The sequence below is a fragment of the Nematolebias whitei genome, chromosome 9 (genome assembly GCF_014905685.2).
Source record: "Nematolebias whitei isolate Nwh7 chromosome 9, NemWhi1, whole genome shotgun sequence".
Lineage (NCBI taxonomy): Eukaryota > Metazoa > Chordata > Actinopteri > Cyprinodontiformes > Rivulidae > Nematolebias > Nematolebias whitei.
In genome coordinates, this window is record NC_056506.1 from 46222677 (window position 1) to 46236467 (window position 13791).

Consider the following 13791-nt stretch of genomic DNA (forward strand, 5'->3'; position numbering starts at 1 on the left):
TGATTATCTCATGCTGCTGATTATCTATGCTGCTGATTATCTCATGCTGCTGATTATCTCATGCTGCTGTATTCATTCATACCCATCTGCTCACCACAGACTCATGTTCAGGCTGCTGTTGTTACGCTGTATTGTTTACATTATTAGTGATTAGTGTATACCTTAGATCTTTTAGCGTACGATTTGCTGTTCATTTAGCGTATATCTTAGTGTATTTTTTAATGTATATATTAGATCCTTATTTACTGTTTCTTTTTACACTTTATATTTTTGCTATTGTTGAATGTAACCGAGACCCTGTTTACATAATTTTGTTCCACCTCATGTATCACATGTGATGCGAATTACAAACTTGACTTGAACTGTGCAACACAGAAGACATGTTTTTTTAAAAATGTTTTATTATACTTGCAGTGTTTTATTATTCATCTTCTATTGTAGTCGATCGCTTTAATCTGAGCGTAATCAACAAAATGTTCAGGAATTAGGAAAATGTGATAAACAGTACACAGTAGGAGCCATTTGTCATTTTTTGTTAAGCCTTTGAATTTAGTTTATTAGTTTACAAATTAGCTTATTTTTAGGTTTGATTTAAATTAGTATTTTTGTTTAATTATACTTGTTTACAATAAATTTGTTGGTTAGTAATTTGTTTAGTTTATATATTTATTTTTGATTGGGGCGTGTGTACATTATAGGTATAAATATAATGGGAGGTTTAGAGGCACGTGCGTGCTCATGTTTTTTTTTACCAGTCGGAGGTGGAGTAACGAGGTGAGCAGTAATGCAGGATCTAGAACAGGTGCGTCAGCAATGGATCCTGTGAAATGTGTCCAACCTTTTGGCTGCCAACTGGAAATAAAGCTCCCATAACCCACATTTGGACCTTTTCCTTTGCGCCGCGTAAACCACAAACCCACGGAGCAACAAGTGACTATAGGAGTTACATTTGCCTTCAATTAGATAATTTTTGTTTTTTTGGCTTGCAAGGACAAATGCATTTTCTTTTGATGCGAGTACTGCCCAAGGCGAGAGGAAATAATGTTTGTGCTCATGTCTGTGCATGTGTGCGTGCGAGACTGTAGTGTTAGCTAAATATCTTACGAATCAGAGGACGGATTTTAATCAAAACTCTCAGAAAGTAATCCTTATTTGTACATATATAACGTATGATCTTTTGGAGTCAGCCCAGCTCAAGGTGGCCGTCACAGATAATCAACCTTAACACAAAATTGGCTTTACTGATCTAAATGTTGGTGTTGTAGTAACAGAGTCATCCTCAACACGTGTGTTAACGGATCCAGACATTTCCAAGCTTAAAGCAAAAGGACAACAACTCTTCTTTCTCAGCATTAGCTGGTTTGAGTTTAGATCTCGGGCATAAAAAGTGGCGAGTGATGCACAATCCTTCATGGACATAAGTCATACAGTGACAAAACAAGAGGATCTTATGTTTAAATAAAGTTAAGTGCATGCATGTTGTGTGAGGATAATTAAAATTCTCTGTTTTCTCAGCAAAGAAAATAACGTGAGCCAAAGGTAAAAGCTGCAGCGTCCTTTAGGTGGCAGAACAACAAAGTTCCTAAAAGTTTTTTGAAGGCCGTCTTTAAAAAGATAATCCAAATTTTACACAGACAACATTTTCATGTCCACTGTTGTAACATTATAATAAATTAAGACCTTGGACTTTGAAAAGTACCGAGTGTTCAGTGATCTTAGTCTTGTTTTAAAGGTTTTCAATGGACTTGCTTGTCCAACTTTAAACTCTTGCATCCAGAAGTTTAAAACCAGATCTCAAACTAGAGGGGACTGGGTCGTGGTGAGACGGAGCGCAGAATATTGGTGAAAGGTGACGTCCGTTAAGAGGAACCGTTATGGAACGAACTACCAGAATCTATCCGAGACGGTGACGGTTATTGTCTCGTAAAACTTTATCCACAACAATAAATCTAATGTAGAGGGAAAATATATCGATGTTAGTAACTTTATGTTTGTTGTCCTCAATGAAATGTATTTTTCTGAACGCTTTACTTCTCTGCAAAGAAAAAACAACCTCTGCTGTGGTGAATACTAATGAGACCTTCACCGTACGTGACTGTTTAAACAATGAACAGGTGAAGGTGTTTCTTTGTTTATTTTATACTTTTGTAACACACGTGATAATTTTATGGTGAATAGTGGAGGATAGAAATGCGAACGCACGTTAGGAAGACTTTCAAGTGTTAAAACAGATTCAAAAGCAGCCGTTTACTTAAGATTCTTGAAGGTGAACAAGCCTCAAAAATTTTCAGCCGATATATCGGTTATCAGTATAAGCCTTTCCCTCACAATATCAGTATCGCCGATAGCCAAAATATCCAAATGGGTCGGGCTCTGGTCTTAAATGAATCCAGCAGGAAGAGAAGGAAGTTGGTTCTGTGTGTCTTTTCTCCTCCCATTTTCTGTTTAACAGATCGACCTGCTCCGCTGCATTCCAGCGCACGCACGAAAACAACACAAGCGAACAGCGCTTTGATGCAACACTACTCTTTAAATAGGTTTGACCGACACCAATTCACAGTCAAGTTCAGACAAGTCGGAGCAGAAAACCTCCGACTGGGATAAAGTGACACTGCAGTACTTCACAGGTTCACGGTGTGGCTGCTGCTCTGTTGCATAACTTGTGGGAAAAAAACAAAAAAACATTTGTTTCTCTGAAACAACTCCACTGTAGCTAAAAACAACTACGATATTTGTGGAACACAAATACAGTCAACATGCTAAAACCAGCTCAGGAATACGCTTAATAAACATTAAATATCTCTGATTATTACGCCTGTCCATATATCAAAGAATGTACAACAGGAAGACAATATATTTATATCTCTTTAGCTTAAAATAAAGCAAAAAACAGGCAACTTTCTTCACAAATTAAGATAAAACTAATTTTAATTAATTCTGGATTATTGATTTCATTGTTAGACAGATTAGGAAGTAGTAGTAGCTGAGCTACATAAACATGTACGTGACCAGTGAAACCAGCCTGGTAGCTCACCTGATCGAAACAGGAAGTCAGCTGGTTGAATCATCAGGTGTATACAAGGAAAACAAACAAGATGCTTCCTGATTTAATTGCACAAAACAGAAACTCCACCGCATGGGAAGTAAACACAAAAACATCTCTTCTGACGGATGGTTCAGAATGTGCTCGCTGTGCAGTTTCTATATTCCATTAAATGTCCACCAGTACACATCTGTGGGAAGGAATAGGTGCATAAGAGAGATGAGAACACTCGGAGGAAAATACAAGAGTAGGAACAAAACCCACCAAACACAACAGGATTGAATGCTTTGGCTCCAAACCTCAACAAATGTTGGCTTTTAAAGATTTGTGTCTGTTTAAATCAGGTCTGAGGTGACATCAGTCGTTGTCTGAACTCCACAGAAAGACTGAAACAAACCCCCGCAGGACAAAACAAAAAGAAAGACCAGTGAAGCAGCTGAGGCACTTATGTAAGTAACTCCGGTGAAATGACTCCACAACGTAAAAAAAGTCAATACAGAGATAATAGTGTGCGAGTCTGCAGGGCATTTAACCCCGAGTGACCTCATGAAACAGGAAGCAGCAGTTACCCAGCATGCAACAGGACAAATATTAGTCCAGGCAAGAAAATCTGACTTGATTTAGGCTAAAAACATGGCGTCATTCCCTCTCCAGCGATCTCGTCTGATCAAAATATACCTTGCTTTTAATAATAATACTAATAATAATAATAATAACTGTTATTTATAATGCACTTTACATTCACAGTGAATCTCATATTGCTACAACGATTGAACATCAGATAACATCAGGATAAAAGCAACCGAGAGGAAAAACAACCAGGAGGATAACGCCTCAGAATGAACACATCGAAAACTTCAAATGCACAAAATGCAGATAAAATACTCAAATAAGAACTATGGGTGAATAAAATTTTTTTTTTTTTAAAGTACAGCGCAATCAATTAAAAACTGGGTCAAAAGAAAGGTTTTACGACCCTTTTTACGTGGGGCCCTCAGATATGAAGGCAGTTCCACAGCCGAGGAGCAGCGCAGTACTTTATCAGTACTTTAAAAAAAAATAGTTATAAAAGCATAATTTTTTAATAAAAAGACTAATTCAAACTATGGAATTCTGACATTTTGGTTAATAATTCACCTAAAACTGCAAAAACTCTTGTTCTTGTGCTGCAAATGAGTCGAGTTAAAATAGGGATGCACAATATTATCGGCATGGTATCGGTATCGGCCGATATTAGCGTTAAAATTCAATATCGGACATCGGCCATTCCATTAAAATAACCCACCGATATAAAAGGCGCTGGTCTTGCCTGCAGCGGCAGCACAACGTGATGACGTCACATGCGCCTACCCGATCTCACGGCTGAGAGGAAAATTCAAAATGTCAACGGTGTGGAAGTTTTATTTTTTGTTGGTGAGGATGACGGATTTCGAAGATTTATGGACTGCGTTGAGCCTCGCTACATCGTCCCCAGTAGGAGATATTTTTCCGACGTAACGTCTTTCAGATACACCTGGACCTACCATTCTATGTCCGTCTGTCTCTCCTTCCTGTCCTCTCAACCAGCCGGTCAAAGCAGATGGCCTCTTGTCCTGAGCCTGGTTCTTCTGGAGGTTTCTTCCTTTTAAAAGGTTGTTTTTCTTCCCACTGTTGCCACTGTGCTTGCTCAGGATGGGAGACTGCAACGAAGCCAAGATTCAACTTGTCTGCTGGATTCCTTAGATAGAGAACTTTACTAATTGTCTTTTATGTGAATGTTCCTGTAAAGTGTCCTGAGACAACTTTGTTGCGATTTGGCGCTATATAAATAAACTGAATTTAATTTAATTGAATTAACGTTACCAGAGTTACAAGCCGTCATTTCTGATGTCGTTGAGAAGCTAATAGCCGATAGCACTGGGGTGAGTTTTATCACAGACATGTGGAGGTCATGTTAGCCCTGTTAGCATGATTAGTCTTACGGCACAATGGATAGACAAAAACTTTGATCTTAAAAAGTCTGTCCTTCATGCACAGGAGTGCAGAGGATCCCACACTGGAACCTGGAACAAGCCTCCACAAGTGAGACCGCAGCGCAGGTGACTAATGCTAATAAATAACATTTAACACTTTATTTAATATAAGTTAGTGTTATGCATATGGCTGTTACTGAATATATGTCACCAGCTCTTACAGCTGTTGCACAATTTTTGTAGCAAATAAGCCTAAATAAGATGCTATGTTCTGACAAAGGAACATATATAAAATATCTGCATCGGCATCGGTTATCAGCCAAATAAGTTTCAACATATTGGTATATCGGATATCAGCCAAAAATCCAATATTGTGCATCCCTAATTTAAAATAAAATAAAAAATAAAAAACCAGAGAAGTGGTATAACAATGCCAACAGAAGAATGGTAACGGATTGTTAAAGTTCTTCCTCAGTAATGCCTTGAAACCAGTAAGTCACAACTTCTACATCACTTTGTTTGCTTTGTAGCAAACGGTTAATAATTTAGAATAGATTAAAATAGAATAAAAATGCATTTGCCCCTCTGCAAGAAAACATTGTTGCAGTGGTGGATATTGATAGTTTTCAAAAAGTAACAAAGCCACCTGTTACAGGGTGAAAAACAGCATAAAATAATAAAAATGATGAACACACCACAGTGTTTGCTTGTTAACCTTCAGTAAGACAAACTCATTAAATTCTACTAATCAAACAAATTAGCGTTTTTTTTTTACATCGAATGACTGCATGTTTAATTAATACTCTGATGTTTTTAGAAAATATTGTCAACTGGCAACACTCTCTGCAGAGAGTGGTGAAGGCTGCACAGAAATCTGTTGGAATCAGTCTCCCCACCATCACAGATATCTACACCTCCAGATGCAGGAAGAGGGCCACCTGCATCATGAAGGACCCCACCCACCCAGCACACACACTTTTTGCCCCACTCCCCTCAGGAAGGAGGTTAAGGAGCATTAAGTGTAGAACCACTAGATTGAGGAACAGCTTCTACCCTGAGGCTGTTAGACTCATGAATCTCTTAACTAGAATAATCACTGTGAAAAACCATATCATGTTGCTGCTGATCTGTTTCATGTTGCTGCTGATCTGTTTCAATGTTGATGTGTTCAAGCGTGCACATCTGCTCACAGACTCATGTTCATGTTTGTGGTGATGTTCAATGTTTTATGTTATGAGTGCTTAGTGTATATTTAGTTGATGTTTTTCTTAGTTCATATCTTAGATGTTATTACTGTTTTTCTTATACATTTTATTGTTGGATGTAACTGGGACCCTGTGTACATAATTTCGCTCCACCACATGTACCACATGAGGTGCGAATGACAATAAAGAAACTCTGACTCTGACTCTGACTCTGATGAAACATTTCGACAAAGACGAATCCGTCCAGAGGAGCTGACTCAACCTTGTTAGATTTTGTGAGAGTTTCAAATCTGTGCAGTGGTTCTTGTTTATTAAAACAAAAACCAAAAGTTTCCTTAAAATGAGCAGAAATGCTCTTTATCACAGAGTCGCTGATGACACGTGTCTAACGACCTTTACTTAAAGTGCTGTGTTCGATCAAAGAGAGCAGCTCTCTCGTAGGCTGAGGTCAACCTCTTCATGTCCTCGGTGCTGCTTCAGATGTTCGGTCTGTTCACACCAGATGTCCAGGACCAGATGTTTGACAATTTACTGCTGCTGGTATGTTGATGAAATATCATTGTGCATTTTTTATGAGCCGACCTGACAGTGGAGACATTAGTGATGATTTTATTCAACAGAAAGCGTCTTGTTTCTGACCCAAACTAAAACTAGGAACTAAAGGAACTAGAGGAACTAAAGTTTATTCTTATTTCAGCCTTGGACAGAGAACTTGGTGTCGTGGCCAACCCTAAAGTGGGCCACAAGAACGTCCCTTTTGACAGATCCATACCACATGCTCATGCAGTAATTCTATATCATCACAAAGGTTTCACGACGCGCTGCACAGAACTTCACTTGAAGTCCAAATCATGATCAAGAACCATGGTAGTCGCACGTTTAAGAAGGTTTTTGCGAGCCATCTCAAACCATGTAGATGCTGCAGTGTTTATTTGTCTCTCACGACCAGAGGTAACGTTTTTTAGTTTTGTTTTCATCGTAACGGGCTGTAAGTTATGTCGTGTGTATAATATGAAGCCGGGTTGAACAGTTCTCGGAGTTCGTTTAATCTGGCGCCTATTTCATTCTCTTGGGAACCTCCAGCTGTTTGTTCGGCTCCTGCATATTTCATCCTTATTGATCCCCGTGCAATAAAAACATCACAGGGCCAGTGTTAGCAAGCCTCCGGGCTGCGGCATTATTTATGATTCCCTCGACCCTGTAGCTCTGCAGCCAGGCCGTGTAATGTCAACATGAAATAATCATGAGGAGCAGTTCATTGACTCCAGCACTCGTTCATGTGGGCGTAGAAGGATGCTGCGGTGTTACAGGCAGCATGCAGGCTGAATTTCAACTGTGGACAGTAGTTGTTTAGTTAGTCTTTTTTAACTTTAATTCATTATTTATTGAGCTTTTGTTAAACAAGCTAATATATAATTAAAGGTCTAGCATTCCTTAAATGAATGTCACCCGTCATCTTTCATGCCAGAGACTTTGACTCTCATACATTACAGTTTCTTCCAGTTATGTCAGGTGTACCCCAAGGCTCCATTCTTGGTCCAACTTTTTTTCTCCATATTTATAAATAATATCTTGCATTCTGTTAGTGAGGTCTCCATCCATTTATATGCCAATGACACGATTTTATATGCTTTTGGTTGTAGTCCAGATGAGATTGTGAAGTCCCAGGCCTTTTCTGACTTACATTTGTCCTTAAATGCCAAGAAAACTAAATTTATGTGGTTTGGTCATGGAGGAGGAACCATACCCACCTCGGTAGACTTCACAGGTGTAAATGATGATATTATAGAAGAAGTAACAGTTTATTAATATTTGGGACTTTGTATTGATGGTGCTCTGTCTTTTTCTTATCATGTTAATGTTTTGCAATCTAAGGTTAAAGCGATACTCTGTTATCTATATAGAAATCCGTCTTTGTTTACAGTGGAAATTTTGGCCAGACTTAATTCCGAGTTTGTGATTTCTAGGTTTTTTTAGCTGTAGTGGCCATCTTGAATTACCAAAAGGTGATCAGTTCTAGATGTGCAATGAGATATTATACTAGCATCGCACCTATTGCACACACAGAGGCATGAGCTAAACCATTATTGTTCACTTTCACCTACCGACAGAGGGGAATAATGAAGTAAATTAACTAAATTTATCCAAGTTTTCTTAGTCCCCCCCCCCCCCCCCCAACAACAAAAAGGTGGAACTGCCTCAATGCTTTGTGTGAACCTCAAGTTCTACTTAATTTCTACCCGACTCCGGTCTGTTCATCACCATCCCCGGTAAATAACGACAGTAGCCTCCTCCTCCTGAGTTTATTCGGTGATGTGCTCCTCTGTGGCTGACAGCAGCTGTGTCAGTATGAAATACACCTTATTATTTCCCTCATGATCCTCCTGTTCTTTCCTTTGTGCTCCTGTGCAGCTGAGTGTAAAATAAGCCGTAAACACACTAGAAGATTAGGTTGTTGACTCCGTGTGCAGCTCACTTGAAAGGTGGTGTTTACAGTGTGGGGTTCAGCTTTGGTTTGAACTCTGTGACAAAAAAAAACTAGGTATAGGGCTTTATCTGCATCTGGTGATTTCTTGCATCTTTTTTTTTCCACAGATAGATCCTTTAGTCTACACCAACCTCCAGGAGCTGAAGATTTCCCAGAAAGCCCTGCCACCTCTGCCATCCGGTCCTCCCCTCTTCATAAATGATGACTGGGAGACCTACAAAGACCTCGGCGGTCGACACTACTACTACAACCGCTCAACACAGGAGAGGACCTGGAAGCCCCCCCGAACCAGGGACGCCAGCACTGGCAGCTCCAGAGAAAATGGGCACAGCTCTGGTGAAAACTCTGAGGTAAACATCTGAGGATATTCACAGAACACGGGAAACGAACCGATGCCAGCAAAAACTAAAAAACAGTGTCTGGGGGAAAATCCTTGTCATAATTAGAGACATTTCGTGTGAAATTTACAAACAATGAAGTCCCTTAAAAATGATCAAATAGTCACAAACACATAATTTGGATAATGTCATCTGTTAAGCTATTTAAAAGTATCTGTACCGTATTTTTCGCCCTAGAAGTCGCAGTTTTTGCATAATTTGCATGCTAACATGCCTAAGCAACGTATTTATGTATTTTTTCCCATATTTCTAAACCAATTTTTGTCAGAGATATGACCATTTTCATTCATTCTGACATTGAAGATATTGGACACTACCATTTTCAGCCACTAGATGGCACTCGAGTGGTATGGCATGCTGTTGTCACATAATAGGTAAAAGTGGCTATTAATGACAGTCTGCTTGCCATAGCCTGCCACCTTCGTCCAGCTCACTTGGAGCAACCGTCAAATCAGCTTCATTTCGCTGCACCGCCCCGTTGAATTGCAGCTGATTTGACCATTGAAGTGCATTTATTAAGTAAAAGTTAAACTGAGAAACACCTTTACTATAATTTTGAGCAAACAGTTGTTTTTAAGTGTTGTTAAATTCTTGTTTAAGTCCTCCCGTGCACGCTCCTGCGTCCGCCATTTGGCAGCCAGTCGATTTTTGGCACAGCACTGACCCACGTTTCCGGGTTGTCATTGGTGATTCGTAATAGATGCGACATATTAATGGATTTTTCCACTTCATTAGACATATTCGACGTGCGACGTGTACGGCGGAAAATACGGTACTTGAAGACCTAGCTTTTTTTTTAAGGAATGCCTATCGCCTGACGCCTTTTCTGCCCGAGTTTTAAACTAAAATGACCATATTCTGAAAAACAGCCATTTTGTTCAAACCTTAAAAATAGTACAGTGCTCAACTCGTGCGATATCTCTTTTGGGGTTTAAGCACTTGAAATATGATGTTTACGTGGTGCAGTTGGTAGAGTTGCCACCTCTCAGCAAGCAGGTTGCTGGTTCAAACCCTGGCTGGGGGGCTTTCTGCATGGGTTTTCTCTGGGTACTCCAGTTTCCTCCCACAGACCAAAAACATGCATGTTAGGCTGATTGGTAACTCTAAATTGTCCCTAGGTGAGAGAGTGACTGGTTGTTTGTCTCGTCTATGTGTCCCTGTGATGGACTGGAGACCTGCCCAGGATGTCCCCCGCCCCTCCCACAGTGACTCCTGGATATGGGTACCAGTGACCCCCATGACTCGAAAAGGAAGAAGCGGGTAAAAGATAATGGATGGATGGACTTATAGCTACTACCACACCAAGTTTTAACTCAGTTTCTTTAAAATTCACTAAATTTTTACAAGTTGTGAGGAGGAGGAGCAGAGGTCAGAAATGACGAGCCTGTGATTGGAAGTCGCCGGTTCAAATCCCTGGACTCTGCTCCACCCAGAGGGCTGTGGTAGCTCGGTGGTCTGTGGTTGCAGCAGGAAGTTAGCCAGCTGAAAAAATAGATGCAGTAAATAAACAAAATGGGAAGTTGTGTGTAGGATAACAACCATCAGCTGTGGACGCCATCTTGAATGGGATTAAATCAAACGGAGTCGACTCCAAAAGCTAATGGCAACATTTTAAACATCGTGTTTGCTAAGATCACTTTGCTGAAGCAGCCATCTTGAACCGCGCTGACTCCAAAAACAGTATTGGACGTCAACCCAGTGATTACCATCTTGCAAGTTTTCTTCAGATCTTTTTAGCAGTTCATGGGATATTTTACTAATCGTACAGACGAGTGAACACACACACAGGCTGGTGTACAAACATTAACGCTTCACGTTTGACACCAGGTGATAACGATCTGTTCCTCTCCTTATAAGCAACATCTGCTTGTTTTTGTTTATTTTGTTGTCCAGTCATGTGACATGTTGTTTCTGTGAAGGGAAAGTAAATGTTCTGAGCTCTTCAGCCTTCACATTAACATTTAATCAGATGTAAAGGTTGAGGCGAGTGTTTGGGGCTGTGATAAAAAGTGAGGCTCAGTGAAGCTGTACATCAGCTGTCATATCTACAGGTGGGTTTAATGATTTCAGTTGCCATGGTTACCTTTATCAGCGCATGACGCATCACCTCTCCGCCCCGTACAGATGGAATCGCCTCTCATCTGAAAGTGCTCAGAAGTTGGAGGAGGGAAACTCCAGTCAGTCTGAGCTGAGAATCTGTGGAAAAAGTCGACTTATAAGTTAATTTAAATTAAAGTTTAGTCTTCAAAAGACACGAATGATAGAAAATTGGAATTTCATTTAAACTAGGGGGCACAGATCTCCTCTCGTGTCTAAATGTATTATATTATATCACTGTTTTAAGAACAGTTTTGCTAAAAAAAAAAAAAAGAAAGATTATGTTAAGTATTTAAAAAAAGACAGAACATTTTTAAGCGTGAGCACAATAAACACATGGTCCAGATTCAGACATCAGGTTTGTGGCACAAATATATATTTGATTTGAACTTGCTCTCCAAAGTAAAGCTTAAATGTGAAGTTTATTTTAGTTCAAACAATATTTCTTTCATAAAATAACCTGAAAGCCTCACTTCTAAAATCAAAGTATCTTCTGAAGAAATGCACATCAGCTGCAAAGTTTTTAACAAATATCTTATGTGATCTATTTGTACTTGGTACCAATTTATCAACAGTATTGATAATTGTTACTACCACATCTAATTTCATTTCAAAACCTGTCAAATTGACTGAAAGGCTGATTAGCCGTGGTGGCCATCTTGTATCAGGTTGACTCCACCAGATGTAGATCCTAATCCAATATTTAGTTTCTGAAAATCTGTTCAGAATATCATGAGATAATTTGCTTATAAACAGTCAGGTGAACATGCAGACACAAATTTACATGATTGTCTGCCATTCGTGGCGACAGCCATTAATAAATGGTGAACAGGTTTGGGTCAGTAATTCCTAGAAACGTCACATCACAGTCAAACGTGTCCTGGTTCATTTTAATTTAAACTTCATTTTAGTGTATTTATCACGACAAGTGACAAAATTATTTGTTTTCCAGTTGAGTATGGGTAAAAGTACTTGTAATGTTAAATACTTATTAACTAAAAGTTCTGTATGTACAGACAGAGTTAAATTACTAACAAATAGTTTTGAGAGATTTGTTTTATCAGACAAAAAAAAATAAAATTGGAGAGAATAAAAATTGTTTATTTTTCCCGCAGCAGAGTAATTTGCTCTTGGATAAACTTTAAATGAGTAAAATAAAAAGTAAACCAGAAGCAGCTCTTTGCAGTTGTCAGGTTTCTCAGGTGGGGTTTTAATGAGACTGCAGCGGATCAGCTGTGATTTACAGTTATTAGGATCAACTGCTGCACAGGTGTGCATCTTCAGGGTGACATCTCGGAGGCTCGGCTTCAGTAAACCGCTGCACCACACTGCCACCTACAGGCCCAGATCCTTCCCTTCAGCCAGTCTGTGTCAGGCAGGAGTCTCCTTTACATTTACAGCCATGTTTTAAAAATCAGTCAAAATTATGGGGCTCATATTCTGCTTTCTGGTGGCTCCTCTGCTTCTCTGTGCTTGATCAAGCTGGTGGTGGGCATTTTTTAATTCTTTTTCAAATATTGCACTGATTTTCATGCGTTGGACTGTTTTCTGTCTTGTAGTACCTCCTGTGTGAAACATCCTGTTTTCTCTTTCTTTACGCTGGTGGTAGACCACTCCTCTGTCGCTCTCGCCGTCCTTCCTTCCCTTCCTGTCGCTCTCCAACGGTCTCCTCCAGCCTCTGTCTTCAGAGGACGCCTGCTTCAGTACCTACTCTAGCCAATCAGACAGTCGGTATGGGTCGCCGCTGCGTGGCTGGTCAGAGGAGATGGACGAGTTCGGCCACACGCTGTACATCAGCGACTATACAAACGAGAAGGTACTGACTGCACCGAGCCGCTCCGCTCTGTCTTTACTGGGGGGGTTTGGGCCTGGGGTGGGGGAGCAGTTTGATTTATGGTGAATTTTCTCTTGCAATGCACGACTCTCACGCTTAATTTACTCCACTTTGGCAGTTCAGGGCCACATGATCGCACTGATTTAGTTCAAGTTGTTTTCTGCACTCTATTTCTGCAAACTCTGTGCTATTTCAGCCATTATATCAAAATGTTTGGCTCATTCAGGAGACTGACGCGCTGACCTTCGGTTTCTTTTCAGAATATTCAACTTTATCTGCAAATATTTTCCCCATAAAATATTTTGAGATGTCGTCATTTTCTTCAAAAGCATCTTTTGTAATCAGCTTGAAGCTCTGTTTTTATCTCTTTCTGCTGCTTTTAGCTAGCCTTTTGCTACTTTAGCCCATAGCTATGTTTTTGTTAATTTTAGCTATTCTTTTGCTGCTTATTTTTCGGATCATAAGGCGCACTTAAAATCCTTTAATTTTCTCAAAAATTGATAGAGAGCCTTATAATCCAGTGTCCCTTATAGTCTGAAAGATACAGTATACTTTTGTTGCGTTCAGCTTCTAGCTTCTATTGTTACATTTAGCTTTTAGCTAGTCTTTTGCTACATTTACTTTGTAACTAGGTGTTTACTTATTTTTGCTGCTTTTACCTTTTATTTACTCATTTGTTACTTTTAGCTTTTAACTTTTTAATGTTAGCATTTTGCTACTTTTTGACTTAACAAGGGTTTTACTACTTTTATACTTTTAGCTGGTATTTTTTTT

General features: G+C 39.5%; 1 protein-coding gene across 4 annotated transcripts in view; it reads left to right on the forward strand.

Moving 5' to 3' along the window:
• Nucleotides 1-13791, forward strand: part of LOC119415247 (rho GTPase-activating protein 12) — a 65067-nt gene that overhangs the window by 35810 nt on the left and 15466 nt on the right. For 2 of the 4 annotated variants that reach the window (XM_037682413.1, XM_037682416.1), the window contains exons 2-3: nucleotides 8796-9038; nucleotides 12793-12999. In XM_037682413.1, the coding sequence (XP_037538341.1) occupies nucleotides 8796-9038; nucleotides 12793-12999 (450 nt within the window). The remainder of the gene's footprint in view (nucleotides 1-8795; nucleotides 9039-12792; nucleotides 13000-13791) is intronic. The other 2 variants (XM_037682414.1, XM_037682415.1) reach the window with 1 other exon arrangement.